Source organism: Phycodurus eques, chromosome 2 (genome assembly GCF_024500275.1).
Source record: "Phycodurus eques isolate BA_2022a chromosome 2, UOR_Pequ_1.1, whole genome shotgun sequence".
Classification (NCBI taxonomy): domain Eukaryota; kingdom Metazoa; phylum Chordata; class Actinopteri; order Syngnathiformes; family Syngnathidae; genus Phycodurus; species Phycodurus eques.
The window spans coordinates 37,558,786-37,580,253 of NC_084526.1; the positions used below are offsets into that span (position 1 = coordinate 37,558,786).

General features: G+C 45.0%; 1 protein-coding gene across 1 annotated transcript in view; it reads left to right on the plus strand.

The window, feature by feature from the left end:
• The window catches only part of arnt2 (aryl-hydrocarbon receptor nuclear translocator 2), a 110,494-nt gene that overhangs the window by 24,048 nt on the left and 64,978 nt on the right, over positions 1-21,468 (plus strand). Inside the window, exons 4-6 of the mRNA XM_061670566.1 lie at positions 4,900-5,113; positions 5,641-5,854; positions 18,288-18,390. Of these exons, the coding sequence (XP_061526550.1) occupies positions 4,900-5,113; positions 5,641-5,854; positions 18,288-18,390 (531 nt within the window). The remainder of the gene's footprint in view (positions 1-4,899; positions 5,114-5,640; positions 5,855-18,287; positions 18,391-21,468) is intronic.

Consider the following 21,468-nt stretch of genomic DNA (forward strand, 5'->3'; position numbering starts at 1 on the left):
ATATTTCAGCCCTATTTCTGATTCAGAATCTGATTCATTAACATATGCACAGAAGTGTGAAAAAAAATTGGCCTGTACTCATGTGTCATGAATCTGACGGTAACTGCGTGTATATGCTCAACTTGTGCACAGAATGTGAACATTTCTACACATTTATTAGTAAATGAGCCCGATAGAGCGGGAACCAGTCCCACTTTGACTGTGTGAAAGGCGACCGTGGGAACCAGTACGAATGGCCTAAACATAGTCTTGTATCTCGTTTGATGTGCATCTCGCATCAGAGACGCACAAAAATTAGCAGGGACTCATGAAGCGTATTCATTCTGCGTCCATAGACGCGTGGTTTAAGACCCACCCTACGTATGCATGTTGGTGAAGAGCTTCTACACACAGCAAATTAAAAGTATGAATCCTGTCTTGGTGCTAGCCAATCGGAGGCGCAGAGTAGGGCAGGTTATGGTTCCATACAGTGGACACGGGAGTTGTCCATTGTATGGACCATTGTTGTGGTAAACCCACATTGTTGTGGTAACACCCGCCGCGCCGGTCATGACGCAATCAAGCCGCTGGCAGAACGGTGTTCTATTGATGCACACAACTGGCACAAAGGGAAAGTTAACTATTTATTACATTCACTATCCTGCGAGCTAACGAGCTAGCAAGCTTAGGGCTAGAACTAAAAAGCTCACTCTACCGCGGCGACATAGTTAAAACGTCAGTGCTCGGAGTTCTGTGTGTGTTCGCCACATAACACACACACACACACACACACACACACACTTATATGTGGGAAAGTTAACTGTTTATAAACCATAACAATAGCAGCATCAATATTCAGGCAGTGGTTAACTCGGCGAGCTCATTTTCAGCATCATTTGATTGACAGGTAAAGGTCTCATATCACAGTCCAGTAGCTCGAGGGCGGGCCTTATTTTACATTTTATTTATCCTTTACTTAAGCAAGTGAAAGCTTATTGATGTCATGGTCTGTGTTTTAGTCTAGATTCTATTTAGTTTTGTTTCATGTTTTTCTGTGGCCCATGTTGTTCATGTCTTGTGTGCTCATTTGGTTATTGTGGCCACCCGTTCTCATCAACCCTCTTGTGTCAACCAATTTGCTCCTTCCAGCCACTCGTGTCTTGTCCAGGTGTTCCTCGTTGTCTTGTCAATTTGTTTGTATTTAATTCCCTGGTTTCTTTCAGTGCTTGTTGGTTCATTGGCTAATGCCATTTGTCAAATGTCATCAGTTGTCTTCGCCCATGTTTTCATATCCCGTCATGTTAATTAGTGGTCAGTATTTTGGTATCCATGTTTCTTCGTCACTTTGAATTAAGATTTTTACGCTTTGTTAAGTTAGTATTTAGATTTTTTCATGTGCCTTGTTTGCCATCTTTGTTTTTGTAAATAAATCCCTTTTTGAGAATCTAGCACTCCCCCCTTCCTTCCCTGCTTCCCTGCAATTGGGTCCTCCACTTCCTTGCCTTCAACACCTTGAAAACCTGAACCTGACAATTAAGAGATACAATCTCTTCAAAAGACACGAGGCAGCAGAAATTATACAGGCAGCAGAAATTATACAGTAGATAAGTCGACAACATTCATACAATACAGTATAACAAAAATATTGTACAAATAAAAATCTGCACTATAGCGGGACCACGAAGCAACGACCGTCATATGGCGGAGGATTACTGTATGTATGCCGTGATGATGGGTTGCGGGGACTCATTGTTGCAGGGCTGGGACTCATTGTTTCCAGATATGTGCCTCCTGGGACTCACATAGTCTCAAATGTAAAATGATCTATTGTTGGGTAGTATATTAACAGAAAAGTTAAAGTCAATAAAGTTAAAGTCACCTTTTAGAATATTACTTGAATAAAAGTCTTAAAAACATGCTACATTTGCTGTATTTGAGTATCAAAGTAATCTTCTGATACTAAATGTACTTGATTATTCGAAGTCTCAGTAGTTTCTGACCGGTAAAATTTTTTATTATGTTTTAAATTATTTTTATTTTTTTATGTAGTTTACTACAGTTGTGTTGTTAAAAGATCTGCGTGTTGGCGAATGAGCAAAGTAAGCTAGCACACATTAGCCTGTCCATCATGTCAACTGTGTGCCTAAACAAGCTTATGATAACTCAAAGAACATGGACGTTTTGACTTCACTGGATGAATATAAATTGATTTAACCTACTGGGGTTGGACTTGGGGAATCAGTTTAGTTAGGGATAGCACTTCATCCTGTAGGTCTTAACTGCAAGGTACGAACACAATTTCTGTAAATACACCCACAAGTGGGTAACATTAATCTTTGTCAGCACTGTCATCATCTTGGTCGCTGCTGGAAATATGTGAACAGCAGTCAGCAGCAGGTGCTTCCATCTTACATTTCAACAGTTTGGCTAAATAAAATTTTATTGATTTTTTTTTATTTTTATTTGCAACCTCTTCGGTCGTCAGTCCTCGCTGCATTTTTTTACTTGTTAGCTTGTCCCAACAGTAATCCCATTGAAGAGTGAAGAAGAAGAACAGGAGCAAGGAGGGACAAATGTTTGGAGAAATGAGACATTCGTCTATTAAAGACGATGTCACGTCATCGACCTGTGTTACACATGAACGGTCTACATGCCTGAGTTATTACTATCACAACACATATCCAGTTTCCACTTGCTTTATATTTCAGAATCAGAATAATCTTTAATTGCCAAGTATGTCCAAAAAACACACAAGGAATTTGTCTCCGGTAGTTTCAAGTGGAATTAAGTTAAACTCTAATATGATCAGGTCATTGATGGTGTAGTGGTACACTTGCCTGACTTTGATGCAGGCAGCGTGGGTTCAGTTCCCACTCAGTGACGGTGTGAATGTGGGTGCGAATGGTTGTCCATGTCTATATGTGCCCTGCGACTTACTGGCGACCAGTTCAGGGTGTAGTCCGCCTTTCGCCCGAAGTCAGCTGGGATAGGCTCCAGCGCCCCGCGACCCTAACCAGGATAAGCCGTGTTGAAAATGGATGGATCTAATATGATCAATATTTCTTCACAAGCCTATCTCCATGCATCCCCCACATTCTTTGCTCTCATCGCATCTTGCTTAGGTGTTACGTGGAATGCAAAAACAGGGCATAATCCTCAAAACTTTGTTTATTTTCTTGATGTGGCCAAATGCATTTGACAATATTACATCCTAATTATTACAAGCTTTTCATTGCGTGGTAACCATGAGCCACTGTGAATGAGAATTATGAAATACTGCCCAAAATAAAACAGACTTGGAAAAAGATGTATGATCAAACAAATAATAAAAAAAAACAGATAAACAAAACATGAAGGATTTAATTTTAAGTCTGCTCAGTTTACGATCCAACGACCCATTTTTATATCACTACTGAGGAGCTAAAAGACTTCCAGAAAGGAAACGTCTTTGGTCCTTGATTATAGCTCCTCGGACAAACCTTTTCGTTGGTTGCATCATTCTCGATGCATATGTTAGAAACTAAAATGCTCCTACAGTATAGCAGCGCGAGAAAAACTTTGGGATCGCGGTCGAAGATTAGAGGCACGAGGAGTTAATAACGTTGCAACGATCCACCCTTTGTATTGTGTGTCTCATTCTGGAGAGGTAGAACACTAGCAGTATACCAGCACATTGTACTAAAATTAATGTTTAAACACATTTTATATGCATTTATACACTGGCACATTTTCACACTGCACATTTTTACAAACATTATTATTATTATTATTGTTATTATTGGGGTGCCCGCGACACTAGTGAGGAGAAGCGGCTCAGAAAATGGATGGATGGATTATTGGGGTGGAACGGCGGATGACTGGTTAGCACATCTGTCTCACAGTTCTGAGGACCGGGGTTCAAATCCCGGGCCCGCCTGTGTGGAGTTTGCATGTCCTCCCCGTGCCTGCGTGGGGTTTCTCCGGGTACTCCGGTTTTCTCACACATCCCAAAAACATGCGTGGTAGGTTGATTGAAGACTCTAAATTGCCCGTAGGTGCGAATGTGAGTGCGATTGGTTGTTTGTGTATATGTGCCCTGTGATTAGCTGGCAACCAGTTCAGGGTGTATCCCGCCTCTCGACAGAGTCAGCTGGGATAGGCTCCATCACGCCCACGACCCTAGTGAGGATAAGTGGTACAGAAAATGGATGGATTATTATTATTATTATTTTATTGTTGTTATTTGGATGATTACTAATTTTTCATGTAGGACTACCATGGATTTTTAAGTTTATATATTTCTGGAAATATAATTGTTTTGCCTCCAGACAGAAGTAGTTATGTGTGAGGTGAGGAAGGTGTTTGATGGAAATAATGATGTATTAGGAGACATAATTTTCTTTGACTTTGTGTCACTTTCTGGGGGGGAAAAAACAAAACAGCAAAGATTTATAAATAGCCCTGTGTGATTTGCTGGTGACCAGTTCAGTGTGCACTCCGTCTCTCGCCCAAAGTTGGCTGGCATAGCCTCAAGTTCACCTGTAAACCTAGTAAGTTGTACAGAAAATGGTTGGCTTGATTTATGGATACAGATTGTTCCCCTGGAAATTGACTGTTTTTAATTTTCAGAGGCATGAAGCAGCATTTTGTTATTCTTCACACTTTCTTGGACTTCCCCTGAAAACAACTGCAGCCTTCTGGCTGACTTATTCTGGTGTAAGAACTATGATTATTCAAAGGAAAATCCATGTTCATCCTCCCTCCACAGTACAAATGGTCAAAATGGGTTTCACTTTCATTATTCATTATGCAACATGCATTTAACCTATATTCAACAGAGAGAGGTTTTCATCTGACATGTGGTGAATTTTTTTTTATTTGAAATTGTGTTTGAGTAAAAACCCACCGCAAGTTTTCTAACTACTTTTTTCTGTATTTTAGAGAGAACCACAGTGAAATTGAGCGACGCAGACGCAATAAAATGACGCAGTACATCACTGAGTTGTCAGACATGGTCCCTACCTGCAGTGCTCTGGCCCGCAAACCTGACAAATTAACCATTCTGCGCATGGCGGTCTCTCATATGAAATCAATGCGGGGCACAGGGAACACATCCACTGACGGGGCCTATAAACCCTCGTTTCTCACTGAACAGGTACTTTCAGGTAGCAACTTTTGGATACATTTTTAAAGAGTGACCCACAAAACAAAATATACCTGCATTGTCTAGCCACAGGCGGCACGGTGGACGACTGGTTAGAGCGTCAGCCTCACAGTTCTGACGACTGGGGTTCAATCCCCGGCCCTGCCTGTGTGGAGTTTGCATGTTCTCCCTGTGCCTCTGTGGGGTTTCTCCGGGCTCTGTGGTTTCCTCCCACATCCCAAAAACATGCATTAATTGGAGACTCTAAATTGCCCGTAGGTGTGAATGTGAGTGCAAATGGTTGTTTGTTTGTATGTGCCCTGCGATTGTCTGGCAACCAGTTCAGGCTGTACCCCGCCTCCTGCCCGATGTTAGCTGGAATAGGCTCCAGCACGCCCGCGACCCTAGTGAGGAGAAGCGGCTCAGAAAATGGGTGGATGGATGGATGGATGTCTATCTACAGTATCTATCTATATTATTGTGTCACTGTTTGATTATATCTGTACATTTATATTTGTGAATACATTTTTTTACCATAGGAACTGAAGCATCTGATCTTGGAAGCTGCGGATGGCTTTCTCTTTGTAGTGGCTGCGGAGACAGGACGCGTAATCTATGTCTCTGATTCTGTGACACCAGTGTTGAACCACCCCCAGTCTGAGTGGTTTGGCAGCACTCTGTATGAACAAGTCCACCCAGACGATGTTGACAAGCTAAGGGAACAGCTCAGTACCTCAGAAAATTCCATGACAGGCAAGTTCTGCATGTATTTGTTTGTTTTTTTCTTTGGTCAGTTAGTATTTTGATGTGAGGGCTAGTAATAGAAAGGACCCCATCACTACATAAACTACTTCTGAAATATAAAACATTACACATTTGATACTGTACTGAGATGTCAGGCACTGTCTTGGCATCTAACACAAACTTAATTAATTTGTTCCCCTAACAGTCTATAAAAAATAAGCTCAAATGATTAATGATATAAATCCATTTCACATGCTAATGCATGTGCTGCTTGTGCTTTTATGTTGTTATATTTTGGTGAGAGGCTCATGGGAGACTGAAAATATCATCAAGCTCATGTGCTCACTAGAGGGCATCACTGTGTTGTATAGTTTCTTCTGTGGGAAAGAGATAAAATAACACCCTCTCTCGGGTCTTCACAGCATCTCAGTTTGTATTTGTGTCTGTCAGTCTGTTTATCTGACCTGAAACTGAATACCCAGCAGGGGCATCTAATCCACATAACAAAATAATGACCGTGAAGAGCTGTGACAGTTAAAAAGCACACACGCAACAACACACATATGCGTATGTCCATGTTATACAAGCCCATAGATAGCCTTTGAAGTCCTGGCACTACACTAAGTAAACACAGTGGAACTAAAGCGGTGCATTTTGGAAGCTTTCAAGGAGTGCATGTTTACCAGCTTGCTCCTTCTAAAAGATTGAATACCCAATTAGGTAAATAAAGAGCAAGTATACATTTAATGAACAGATGTCCTTGATGACTGGTTTCCTTCATGCAATTTTGTGAATTTAAATCTTGGAAAAAAAATTTTGTTTCACAAATAGCATTTAACAATGTCTTTAAAGGATCACAAACTATTTGCTGATGTAATCGGCTGTTATGTGTTTACCACGGTCAAGAAATAATGCCACCACACTCACGTGCAAAGCTCCAGTCAAGTTCATATTTGCAAGATGGTGCAAATTCCTTTTCCATCTGGAAGGGATCAGTCTTGTTTCAATGATGATGAATCCTGTTTGTGCCGCTCGGGGATTTTATCTTCCACTTTTCTAATATGGTACACCAACTCTACTTTAAGACACACCAGACCATGTTGTTAGGGTGCACATGGACCTTTAAAGTCGGTTAAAAATGACAAGTTGAGGTTGGCATTTTACAGAGATAATACAGTAGCTATTTTTGTTATGTCCAGTATATGAATTGCTTTCACACACATACGCCTCATTAACACCACTTAAATGTGGTATATTTACTGTAATTTAACGGCAGGCAAGTGATTTCAATGTCAAGAGAAGATTACCACAAAAAAAAAAAAAAAAAACAGCTGTAAACACAAAATATTATAAAAGACATCTGCGAGGGATAAAACTTCCAGGGAGAGAGAATTTAATATTTATTCAGAAAACAGAACATGCTGTACAAACACAATGTGACTTGGCCCTGTGTGAAAAAGTAATTTGTTAAATCATGAATTAACAATTTTTGGTAAACTTTCACTGATCACACCCAAGCCTTATTACCTCCAGACCTGTTTAATCAATAAATCACTGAAACAGAATCTGTGCTGACAAAATAAATTCAGACAAAAGAACTAAAAAAGCCGCAACATAATGACACGATTCGCAGTCAAGTCAACAAATAAAGTAATTGACATCTATCAGTCTGTAAAGGGTTACAAAAGCCATTTCTAAAGCTTTAGGATTCCAGCGAACCATAGGGAGAGCCATTATCCTCATATGGAGAAAACATGAAGCAGTGGTGAACCTTCCCAGGAGTGGCCGGCCTAAATATATTACCCCAAGAGAACACCAAAGACTCATCCAGGAGGCTACAAAGGAACTCAGGACAACTTCTAAAGAACTGCAGGTCTCCTTTGCCTCAGTTAAAGTCAGTGTTCATGACACAACAATAAGGAAGAGGAAGCATTCCAGGGCAAAAACCACTGCTGACCAAAAACAACATAAGGGCTCGTCTTACTTTTGCAAAAAAAAAAAAAAAAAAAAAGATCTGAGTGATTCATAAGACTTTGATAATATGGACTGGCGAGACGAAAGTTCATCTTTTTGGAAAGTGTGTGTGTTTTAAATGTAGCAAAGCATTTCAGAAAAAGAACATCATACCAACAGTCAAACGTGGTGGTAGTGTGATGGTCTTGGGCAGCTTTTCTCCTTCAGGACCTGGACAACTTGCTGTGACTGATGGAAACATGAATTCTGCTCTTTAACAGAAAATCATGAAGGAGTATGTTCAGACATCAGTTTGTGAGCTCAAGCTGAAGCGCACTTTGGTTCTGTAGCAGAATAATGATCCAAAACACACCAGCAAGTCAACTTCTGAATGGCTTAAAAAACAAAATGGTTTTGGAGTCGAAGTCCAGACTTGAATCCGATTAAAATGCAGTGGCATGACCTTAAAAAGGCCGTTCATGCTTGAAAACCCTCTATTTTTATCTGAATTCAAACAATTCTGCAAGGATGAGTGAGCCAAAATATCTCCACAGAGATGTGAAAGACCCATTGCCAGTTATAGAAAACGCTTGATTTCAGTTGTTGCTGCTGAGGACGGCCCAACCAGTTATTAGGTTAAGGGGGCAATTACCTTTTCACACAGAGCCAAGTAACTTTTATTTTTATTTTCCTGAATAAACACCATTTTAAGTTCACTTGGGTTATATTTTTCTGATATTTACGTTTGTTTGATGATCTTAAACATTAAAGTGGGGAAACTATGCAGAAATATAAGAATTTGAGAAGGTTGCCAGTACTTTTTCATGGCACTGTAACTAACTCATAAATTATGTTACACTTGAGACGATGTGAGTCCTGGGATGCACATGTCACGGAAACAATGAGTCCCAACCCAGGAACAATGAGATGCAGTAATCTTCCGCTATATCGCTGTTCTTGCTTTTCGGTCTTGCTATATTGCAGATTTTTATTACAGTTGTGACTCTATTTTTTTATACTGTATGTACAATATTTTGGTGTTATCCATTGCTCTTGCTCAATTGTTTAGGCCTGTCATGACAGCATATTTTTAAAATATATTCCCAAAAACTATCACGACAAACGATAGTATCGTTAATATTATTTTATGCCACTGATATAATTATATTTTGAGCATAATAATGCAAGTAAATCATTTTTAAGAACAATTCACTTTTAATTCTAATTCTAAGAATAATGAGCATTGACATTGTAATTTACAACAATAAAATATCTTGGATAAAAAATATTTTAAAAAAGAGACTCAGGCTCTGTTCACAGAAATTGCACGAAACAAAAATTTATGTCATGAACGGAACAGAGGATAAGACCCAAAAAATGCACGACTCCAAAACAAATGGACAGTTTCCAAAAAGAGAGATTTAATATATGGGCATAGGTCGGTACACAGGCAGGCAATCCAAAAAGGCAACAGTATCCAAAAGCATGAGGCAAAATGTTTGGGGACTCCCGGGCTGGCTTGAGTAGGCTGACGTGAAAAGCAGGGTGGACCTGCATCGACCTTGGGAGCCTCAGCTTCACGGTGACAGGGTTGATGATCTTTGTGATGGGGAAGGGCCCAACGAACCTGGGAGCAAGCTTCTTGGACTCCACCCGGAGTGGAATATGTTTGGTCGAGAGCCAAACCCACTTTGTAGTTCGGGGCCGGTGTCCTCCGACGGTCAGCAGCGGCTTTGTAGGACCGTCACTGGCGCAGCAGTATCTGACGGGCTTTGTAGGACCGTCCCTGGCACAGCAGTATCTGGCGGGCTCGCTCCCAGGTCCTCCTGCATCGTCTCACCAAGGTCAATGACGCTGGAACTGTGGACTCTGGGGCTATGGCAGGAAACAGAGATGGTTGGTAGCCATGCACAACGTGAAAAGGCGATAGACCAGTGGATGCAGAGGGGAGGGAATTGTAGGAGAATTCAAACCAAACCAGTTTCGGAGACCAGGATCGCGGCTCCTGTGAAGCGAGACATCGGAGCCCAGTCTCCTGGTCCTGGTTCAGCGTCTCGGTTTGGCCGTTGGTTTCAGGGTGAAACCCAGATGACAGACCGACGGTAGCACCCATGGGATTGCAAAACCCCTTCCAAAATTGCGAAATGAATTGGGGACCCCTATCAGACACCACATTCTTGGGGAAACCATGGAACTTGAATACCTGATTAATCATTAACTCTGCAGTATCTTTAGCTGAGGGGATTTTCGGGAGTGCAGTGAAGTGAGCCATTTTAGAGAACCTGTCAACAATTGTGAGAATTGAGGTATTTCCTTTCGAGGCCGGTAATCCTGTCACAATGTCTACGGAAATGTCTGACCAAGGACGTTGTGGTATTGGCAGGGGTCGCAACTCCCCAGAAGGACGTTGACGAGAGGGCTTGTTAGCAGCACATACCTGGCAAGCATTGACGTAATCGATAACATCCCTCCTAACATTAGGCCACCAAAAGCGCCGTTCGACCACTGATTGCGTTTTGGCAATGCCTGGGTGACATACAGTACGGTTCGTGTGAGCCCAGTGGATGACTCTTCCCCTTAAGGTCGGAACCACATAAAGCCTGTTTTCCGGGCATGCTTCAGGGCTAAGAGTGTTTTTCAGAGCCTCTTTAACTGCAGTTTCAACGTCCCAAACAAAAGCGGAAATGAAACATCCATCCATCCATTTTCTGAGCCGCTTCTCCTCACTAGGGTCGCGGGCGTGCTGGAGCCTATCCCAGCTGTCATCGGGCAGGAGGCGGGGTACACCCTGAACTGGTTGCCACCCAATCGCAGGGAAATGAAACATGTCTTGGGCAAAATAGTCTTCGGGTCGGACAAAGAATTCTCTTTGCAGAAAATACGCGACAAAGCATCTGGCTTACCATTTTTAGAACCAGGTCGGTAGGATAACATTAAATTAAATCTAGTGAAGAACAGAGCCCATCTAGCTTGCCTCGCATTTAATCTTTTAGCAGATTTAATATACTCAAGGTTCTTGTGATCTGTCCATACTAAAAACGGAGTCTGTGCCCCCTCTAGCCAGTGCCTCCACTCCATCAAAGCCACCTTGACTGCCAGCAGTTCACGGTCACCAATGTCATAATTTCTCTCAGCTAGGGTCAGTTTTTTGGAGAGAAAAGCACAAGGATGTAATTTACCATCCTTGAGAGATTTCTGGGAGAGCACTGCTCCTTTTCCGGCATCACACGCATCGACTTCTACCACAAACTGCTGTTTGAGATCTGGCAAAGTAAGGATGTGAGCGGAGGTAAAGCACGATTTAAGTTTCTGAAAAGCTGCCTGACAATGCGGGTTCCATACAAAAGGTCTGTGTGGCGAGGTAAGATCATGCAAAGGAGAGGCTATAGAACTGAAATTTCTGATGAATTTTCTGTAGAAGTTTGCGAACCCTAAGAACCTTTGTACATCTTTGCGTGACGTGGGAGTAGGCCATTTAATAACGGCATAAATTTTGCAAGGGTCTATTTTGACTTCACCTTGAGCCAGGATGAAACCGAGAAAAGAAACGGACGCCTTTTGCAACTCACATTTCTCAGCCTTGACATATAGTTGATTCTGCAGTAACCGCTGCAATACAGAGTGGACATGAATAATGTGAGTCTCCTCATCCGGGGAAAATATCAAAATGTCGTCCAAATAAACAAAAACATACACATTCAACATGTCACGCAGGACATCATTGACAAGGTTTTGGAAAACAGCTGGAGCGTTAATAAGTCCAAAAGGCATTACCAAATACTCATAATGTCCCGTTGGTGTGTTGAATGCTGTTTTCCATTCATCCCCCTCCCTTATCCTGACTAGATGATACGCATTTATTAAGTCTAGTTTGGTGAAAATCTTGGCTCCCTCCAGGAACTCAAAGGCGGTGGAGATGAGAGGAAGAGGGTACCTGTTTTTTAGTTATCTCGTTGAGACCCCGGTAATCAATACAGGGTCGCAGGGTCTTGTCTTTTTTGTCCACAGAGAAAAATCCTGCTCCCGCAGGGGATGAAGATGGGCGAATGATCCCGGTTGCCAGTGATTCTTCCACGTACTCCTTCATGGCCTTGTGTTCCGGCCCTGAAAGAGAGAACAACCTCCCCGTGGGGGTGTGGTTCCAGGCAGCAAGTCCACAGCACAGTCATAAGGTCTGTGGGGTGGAAGGGATTTGGCCTTGGACTTGGAAAAACGTCTTTAATGTCATGGTAACAGGTGGACACTTGAGACAAGTCAGGTTCAGAGTCAATACAGGTGTATGAATCTCTTGATCTGGAGAGCATAGTGTCACTTTAGGAAGAAACCGGGTAGGGTCTTCCTTAATGAAATTTAGACTCACCTCTCCCGTGCCCTTGCTACCGGCACCGGCAACTTTGACGTGACAGTTGCTCACGGAATGACCCAACTGACCGCAGGAGAAGCACCGCCCTTCCCTCAGCCGGCGTTGACGTTCCTCAGGGGAGAGATGGAACCTGCCCAGTTGCATGGGTTCATCTGTGGGGACGCTAGCCAGTGGGTTGAGACCGGAAACAGGGGATCTGCCTTGGTTTGGCTGGTCACCAAGGCTCGTCCTCCAAGTGCGCGGTGACGCAGCCCTCCGCCGATCTCCATCCAGCTCGCGATCCAAAAGCCTCGTCGATTTTTACGGCGAGAGCGATGAGAGTGTCCAAGTCGGTCGGCAGGTCTAGCGGGACTAAATGATCCTTGACGGCGGGGGATAGTCCTTGAAAAAAGGCATCGAGTAGCGCCCGATTATTCCACTGACTCTCAACTGCTAGAATGCGAAACTCAATCGCGTAGTCTGACACCCTGCGCTTGCCTTGTTGTAAGGTGACAAGGGAGTGAGCTGCCTCACGATCTGGTGTGGAAAATTGAAAAATTTGCTCCATAGTCTTCACGAAAAAAGCCCACGAATGACACACGGCGGAATTGCGGCTCCATTCAGCAGTAGCCCATGCCTCCGCACGACCAGTCAGGTGGGAAATGACGAAAGCGATCTTTGCCCACTCGGTGGGGAAGGCAGCTGCTTGCAGCTCAAAGTGGAGTTCACACTGAGTGATGAACGGCTTAATGTTCCCAGAATCTCCAGAGAACCTCTCCGGTCGAGAGAGCTGTGGGCAGACAGCAGCGGAGGTGGCAGGTGGCTGCATGGTGACTGCTTCACATGGAAATGTTGGTACCGTGGCGGTATCGGGTGTTGTGCCAACTGGTTCCTTCTCTTGAATCATTTTCATAAGAAGTTCAAACTGCGAGGCCACCTGTCAGAATCAGAATCAGAATCATCTTTATTTGCCAAGTATGTCCAAAACACACAAGGAATTTGTCTCCGGTAGTTGGAGCCGCTCTAGTACAACAGACAGTCAATTTACAGAACACTTTGGGGACATAAAGACATTGACAAAAAACAATTGTGCAAAAAGATGCAGAGTCCTCAAGCACTTAGAGCAGTTCGAACGACTAATATTGCAATAGTCTGGTGCAATGACCATTGTGCAAAGGGCGCTGAGACTTCAAGGAGTGTATGCGGTTTAAAGTGACGAGTAGTGCGATCATCTGGGACAATGTTGGTTGTGCAAATGTTACAGATACTCCTCAATCAGTGTGCAAATGGAGCAGATGCTACTCTGGCATGAGTGGCCAGTATATGCAAATAGTGCAGCATGACGAGACAACTACAGTGAGTGCACGAGTAATACATAATTGGCCCCACAGAAATGTGACAACGAACTCAAGTCAAACAATTTCCAGCTTGTTGTAATGAAATTATAGGTTAGGTGTTTAAGAAGTTGATCGCAAGAGGGAAGAAGCTGTTGGAATGTCTACTAGTTCTAGTATGCGTTGATCGGTAGCGCCTACCTGAGGGAAGGAGCTGGAAGAGCCGGTGACCGGGGTGCAGACGGCCCGAGAGGATTTTGCACGCCCTTGTCTTAGTTCTGGCAGCGTGCAAGTCCTCAATGGTGGGTAGGGGGGTACCGACAATCCTTTCAGCAGTTCTGGTTGTCCGTTGCAGTCGGAGTTTGTCCTTTTTTGTAGCAGCACCAAACCAGACTGTGATGGAAGAACACAGGACCGATTCGATGACCGCTGTGTAGAACTGTCTCAGCAGCTCCGGTGGCAGGCCGTGCTTTCTCAGAAGCCGTAGGAAGTACATCCTCTGCTGGGCCTTTTTGAGGACGGAGTTGATGTTGGTCGCCCACTTCAGGTCCTGAGAGATTGTAATTCCCAGGAACTTGAAGGTCTCGACGGTTGACACAAGGCAGCTGGACAACGTGAGGGGCAGCTGTGGCGAAGGATGCCTCCTGAAGTCCACGATCATCTCTACCGTCTTGAGCGTGTTCAGCTCCAGGTTGTGTCGGCCGCACCACAGCTCCAGCCGCTCCGCTTCCTGTCAATATGCAGACTCGTCACCGTCCTTGATGAGGCCGGTGACAGTGGTGTCATCTGCAAACTTCAGGAGCTTGACAGTCGGGTTCGCTGAGGTGCAGTCGTTCGTGTAGAGAGAGAAGAGCAGCGGAGAGAGGACACAACCTTGGGGTGCCCCAGTGCTGATGCTGCGTGTGGATGAGGTGGCCTCCCCCAGCCTGACCTGCTGTGTCCTGCCCGTCAGAAAGCTGTAAATCCACTGGCAGATGGCAGGTGAGACGCTGAGCTGGAGAAGCTTGGTTGAAAGGAGTTCAGGGATGATGGTGTTGAATGCTGAGCTGAAGTCCACGTACAGGATCCTCGCGTAGGTCCCTGCACTGTCGAGGTGTTTTAGGATGAAGTGCAGTCCCATGTTGACTGCATCATCCGCAGACCTGTTCGCTTGGTAGGCAAACTGCCGGGGGTCCATCAGGGGACCTGTGACACTCTTGAGGTGGTCCAGCACGAGACGTTCAAAGGACTTCATGACCACGGATGTCAAAGCGTCTCATCATATTGTCCTGATGCCTTGACAGTCCCTCTAGACGAAGGTAGAGGGCAGCAAGCTGCTCATCCTGCTTCGAGAGGCGTTGACCCTGCGCTTGAAGGGCTTTGCGCACCGAGTCTGAGTCTGCTGGATCCATGTTATGGCCAGTTCGTTCTGTCATGAACGAAACAGAGGATAGGACCCAAAAATGCACGACTCCAAAACAAATGGACAGTTTCCAAAAAGAGAGGTTTAATATATGGGCATAGGTCGGTACACAGGCAGGCAATCCAAAAAAGGAAACAGTATCCAAAAACATGAGGCAAAAAGGCGAGGTCGATAATCGGAACAGGGTCAAGCCTTACTGTGAGTCTGTGACGTGGAAACAAGGAATGCTGGAACGCGACGGACAAGGTACAACGAACTGGCGACGAGAGAGAATGAGACATGAGGTTAAATATAAGGGGTAATTAGGGTGAACGAGGCACAGGTGGTGAAGATGCTCTCAGGAGCAGGTGTGTGTGAAACAGGGGGAAGACAAAAACCGGAACACACACCCATGACAATTTAACATTTGGCACTGAGGTATAAACAGTAATTAATGACTTAACAGGCTATATACTGCCAATCGAATTTCCAGTTGGTTAAGTAAAAGTGCCAAGTTGCAACATTAATAACTACACACGTAGATCAAAGCACACTATTTTGATTCAGGATTTGTCCTACAGCCTTTCGCTGCTTTGTCAACATGTTCGATGGCTACATCTCTTACAATAGCGAATACATATAATATATAATGTATAATGATATATCATGTATAATGATATATAATATATAATGTGAGCCTACGTGCACCACATACACTTTCACGTTTGTATTTGCATTGTTGGGCAAAGGGTTACTTTGAGGTTTTAAGTTGCGTTGTCTTTGTTGCAACTTCATACAAATTCGACATACCAGCTCATTGGTGTTAGCGAGATGGTCGAGTTCATCTGGCTTGAATCCAAAATGTTCACACATCGTCGCACTGGCATTAGGCTTTGGAACTAACTCCATTAATGCCACGGAATTTTCTGTAACAGTGCAGCTACCGGCTCACCATCAGAAAACTTAGCTTCGTGTACGCGAGCGCCCACATTTCATATGCTCGCACTTGCGTGCACGCACACACACAGACGCGCACACGGCCAATCAGACGAGGGTCCCCACCCTTCACTATCTCTGATTGGTTTTGAGACTACGATGGGTTTCACGTGTGCGCTTTCAAGTCACGTAAATGTTTTTTTCTTCCTCAAATGACGGGGCACCTGTTTTTTTTTTTTCCCACATTATTCCGAAATTAAGGTGCAAATGCAACCAAATTAGTAGCACTCTAGAGTCCTGTTTTGCTCCAAAAAAAAATATATATCATATGCCTGATTTCCAGCACCTCGACAGAGTACTAATCCAATGTAATGCGTCCTACGACGCAGATTTATTGTACTTTATGCGTCCCTGCTAATTTTTGTGGGTCTCAGACTTGGGATGCACATCAAACGAAATCCCTGCTCTCTCTATATTTTTAAATCGTTGTAGAAATATTTTACATGAGTAGAATCTGTGGTAAATCTGCAAGCTCGAGACTTTATGTCAGCAATACTTGCCATCGCGCAATGACGTCAGTTAGGAAAAGTGGAGTCGAGTTAATTTGAAACAGTGCTATCCTTTCCTATGCACGAAAAGAGGGACCTTTTCATGTCTTCTTGACCCCGTGATGTAATCCCACAAAGTTTAAGGAAGGTGGCATAAAGGTTAGGAGATTGGAAAATCCAAAGAGGGCCATAAAATGGTAGAATAGGTTAAAAAGATACATAGATGCAAGGATACAAGAGGCCTGTCATAAACGAGTCGAGTAAACCTTTATGTATTTCAGAGTACCGTATGTTCATGACCATAAGGCGCACCGTAATACAAGGCGCAGTCTCAGTTACGGGGTCCATTTCTGTATTTAACACACACATAAGGCACACCGTATTATTGGGCGCAGGTATGGTAAAACATACGCTATCTTAAAACATACGGCAATTTGCATGCACGCTAAAACTATATTTTTAAAAAGGCAGCGGGAGCAAAACTGAGTTTGGTTGTACTTTATTGAAGTATTTAACAATGTACTCACGCTATTTCTTTTATCAATCCTCATCCACAAATCCATCAAAGTCCTCATCTTCTGTATCCGAAATGAACAGCTGGGCAAGTTCTCCATCAAACACGCCAGGTTCCTTCTCGTCATTGTCAGAGTCAGTCTCGTTGCCGTGCGGCTCCTCAGAAATGATGCCGGCTTTTACGAAAGCTCGAACAACAGTGCAAGCAGACACGTCAGCCCAAGCATCCACAATCCATTCACAAATTGTGGCGTAACTCGCCCGGCGCGTCCTCCTAGTCTTAGTAAAGCTGTGTTCGCCATCTGTCATCCATGGCTCCCACGCCGCCCGCTGTTTACACTGATGTCCAGCGGTTGGAGTTCCTTCGTCAAGCCTCCCGGAATGATGGCAAGCTCCCGAGTTATTGCACTCAGTCGATTGGTGACTGTAGAGACGCTTCTCCCAGCTGTTCTTTGCTCATTAATCCATTGCTCGAGTTGGTCTTCCAATTTGGGCCACCTTGCCTTGTTTCCGCGGAAACTCAGCTTCGTCTTCTTGACTTGGCGAAGCTCGTTTTCCTGCTTCCTCCACTTGCGAACCATGGTTTCGTTGATCTTGAATTCTCTCGTGACTGCTCGATTCCAATGTTCCTCCGCGTAACTAATAGCTTGCAGTTTAAACTGTGCTTCGTAAGCGTGTCTCTTCGTAGGTGCCATTTTCGGGGTCCAAACCAATGCACATACCGGAACTATATACCTATTGGGGGCGTGCCTTTAGCGTCCTCTGTCACATGCACCCTTCCCCCTTTAACGTCAGCATGCTGTCCTCAGTCACGTCCGCCTTCCTCGAAAAAAAAGCAGCCTGTCGGCAGGAATGCTCGCAGTCAGTCAAGAGGAGTGCTCATTAAAGTAACACAACAACATTTACAGATTTTGGAACTCGGTGCAGGCGGCACGGTTGACGACTGATTAGAGCGTCTGCCTCACAGTTCTGAGGACTGGGTTTCAATCTCCGGCCCCGCCTGTGTGGAGTTTGCATGTTCTCCCCGTGCCTGCATGGGTTTTCTCCGGGCACTCCTGTTTCCCCACATCCCAAAAACATGCGTGGTAGGTTAATTGACAACTCTAAATTGCCCATAGGTGTGAATGTGAGTCTGAATGGTTGTTTGTTTGTATGTGCCCTGCGATTGGCGGGCAACCAGTTCAGGGTGTACCTCGCCTCCTGCCCGATGATAGCTGGGATAGGCTCCAGCACGCATTAGTGAGGAGAAACGGCTCAGAAAATGGAATGATGGATGAATGGAACTCGGTGCACAGATAAGGCGCTCCGCATTATAAGGCTCCCCGTGCATTTTGGAGAAAAATTAAGATGTTTAAGTGCACCTTATGGTCGTGAAAATACGGTACTTGTTTTGGCCTGTTTGAAAACAAGGTACTGTATCTTTCTCTGTTAACAGGACGTATTCTCGACTTGAAGACAGGAACAGTGAAAAAGGAGGGGCAGCAATCTTCCATGAGAATGTGTATGGGCTCCAGGCGCTCCTTCATCTGCCGTATGAGGTTTGTATTTAATATTAAGTGTAAGTGCTTGTAACCCACTAAAATGCAGTGTCCTGTGTCTGACTGAAACACACACAAGGCCCAAGAAAGAAAACACCAATTTTACACTCACACATTGACATGGAGGCAGCACTTTATCACTAAGCTGCTTTACACTTGTCAATTACTTTGTGGATCAATATTTGTGGCACATGCAGCAGACTCATCACCAAACACACAGTCGTCCCTCACTTTATCGCGAGCCACTTTTTGCGGCTTCTGCATTGCAGATTTTTGTAATCATATTTATAGCACAGATTATAAATCATATCACGAGATTTTTCTGTGATAATTTTTCCATGCAAACTGTTAGTGAGGCTGAGCCTGTGGAAAGATTGCGTAAAAGACAGAATGCCCAATGTTTGGCATTATATCGGTAATTTTCATATAATTTGGTAAAGACACTTACAAAAATAAATAAATAAATAAATAATTTTTTTTTGTTGCCTTGTTTTTTTATGGATAAATATCTCCCCCTGAAGGCGGATGGAGGCTACCCTCACATCCACCTGGGTAAACACCAATGTACAGGCACCAGGTTGGGGGGCAATAAGTATGCCCACACCTGCTCTCACCGTGGAAAAGAGTCCAACCTGTCACAAGAGGACCGGAGCCCAAGCCGTTTTTGGAGGTGAGCCCGACTATATCTAGTCGGAACTTCTCAACCTCACACACGAGCTCTGGCTCCTTCCCTGCCTATGCACCGAACAGCAGTTCAGAGTACCCACCCTTTTTGGAGTCCTTGGAGGGGGACTCCCTTGTTCTGCTGGGAGACTTCAACACTCACGTGGGCAGTGACAGTGAGACCTGGAGGGGCGTAATTGGGAGGAACGGCCCCCCCGACCAGAACCTGAGTGGTTTTATGCTATTGGAGTTCTTTGGTCGTCATGGATTGTCCATAGCGGACACCATGTTCAGACATAAGGGTGTCCACATGTGCTCTTGGCACCAGGACACCCGAGGCAGTTTGATGATCGACTGGTCGTGTCATCGGACTTGGTGCTGCATCTCTTGGTCACTCTTGATCTTGGTCACTGGTGAAGAGAAGGCCAGGACTATCAACCAATCATTACCTGGTGGTGAGTTGGCTTTGATGGTGGGGGAAGATGCCAGTCCGACCTGGCAGACCCAATTGTATTGTGAGGGTCTGTTGGGAACGTCTGGTAGAATCCCCTGTAAGAAGGAGCATTACCTCCCACCTCCGACAGAGCTTCGCCCATATTCCGGGTGTGGCGAGGGATGCCGTTCAGCTGAAGGAGTCCTGTCAGGCTTTTTGGTCTGTGGGACTCCGGAGGCAGCTGATGGGTACCGGCTGGCCAAGCGGAACGCGGCTTTGGTGGTCGCTGAGGCAAAAACTCAGACATAGGAGTTTGGTGAGGCCATGAAGAATGAATTCCGGATGGCTTTGAGGAAATTCTGGTCCACTATCCGGCGTCTCAGGATGCAGAAGCAGTACACCATCAACACTGTGTATAGTGGGGACAGGGTGCTGATGACCTCAACTCGGGACATCGTGAGTCGGTGGGCCGAATACTTCGAAGACCTCCTAAATTCCACCGACACGCCTTCCCATGAGGCTAGTAGAGTGTGGGGACTCTGCGGTGGGTTCTTCTATCACTGGGGTTGAGGTTACTGAGGTGGTTAAAAAGCTGCTACTGGCAGAGATACGCTCTGAGTTCATCGGGGGCAGTTTCTCCAGTTTCTCTGGATTGGGAGACCAGGGTGGTTGTCCCCCTTATTAAGAAGGCTAACCGGATGGTGTGTTTCAACTATAGGGGGCTCATACTCCTCAGCCTCCCTGGTAAGGTCTATTCAGGGGTTCTGGAGAGGAGGGTCCGTTAGGAAGTCGAATCTCAGATTCAGGAGGAGCAGTGTTGTTTTCATCCTGGCTGTGGAATAGTGGACCAACTCTAAACCTTCAGCAGGGTGCTCAAGGGTGTATGGAAGTTCACCCAACCAGTCTACATGTGTTTTGTGGACTTGGAGAAGGCGTTCAACCGTTTCCCTTGGGGAGTCCTGTGGGGGGTGCTCTGGTAGTATGGGGTACCATACTCCCTGATACGGACTGTTCGGTCCCTGTACGACTGGTTTCAGAGTTTGGTACGCATTGCCGGCAGTAAAATTAGTTTCCAGCGAGAGTTGGACTCTGCCAAGGCTACCCTTTCTCACAAATTCGGTTCATTACCTTTAAAGACAGAATTTCTAGGCATAGCCAGGGTGGTTGAGGTGGTCCGATTTGATGACATCAGTATCACGTCGCTGCTTTTGGCAGATTATTTGGTTCTGATGGCTTCATCAAACTGTGATCTCCAACTCTCGCTGGAACGGTTTGCAGCCGAGTGTGAAGCGGCTGCAATGAAAAGCAGCGCACCTCCAAATCTGAGGCAATGGTCATCAGTCAGAAAACGATGGAGTGCCCTCTCCGAGTCAGGGAACAGATCCTAAGTGGAGGAGTTCAAGTATCTCGGGGTCTTGCTCTCGAGTGAGGAAAGAATGGAGCGGGAAATCGGCAAGCGGATTGGTGCAGCGTCTGAAGTGATGTGGACTCAGTATCGGTCTGTCGTGGTGAAGAAGGAGGTGAGCCGAAAGGCAAAGCTCTCGATTTACCAATCGATCTACGTTCCTACCCTCACCTATGGTCACAAGCTGTGGGTCGTGACTGAAAGAACAAGATCACGGTTACAAGCAACCGGAATGAGTTTCTTCCGTAGGGTGTCTAGGCTCTCCCTTAGAGATAGGGTTATCTGGGTGAGGCTCAGAGTCAAGCCGCTGCTCCTCCTCAAAGAGAGGAGCCAGATGAGGTGGCCCGGGCGCTGGAGCGTGCCGCACGTAACTGTCTGTCAGCTGGCCTGGGAAGGCCTTGGCATTACCCCTGAGGAGCTGGACGAAGTGGGCGGGGAGAGGAAAGTCTGGGCTTCCCTGATTAAGCTGCTGCTCCCGCAACCTGACCTCTGATAACTGGAGGAAAATGGATGGATGGATGGAAATACCTCCCATCCTGAAACAGTCACACTTCACAAGTAGGCTTTACAGGATCAG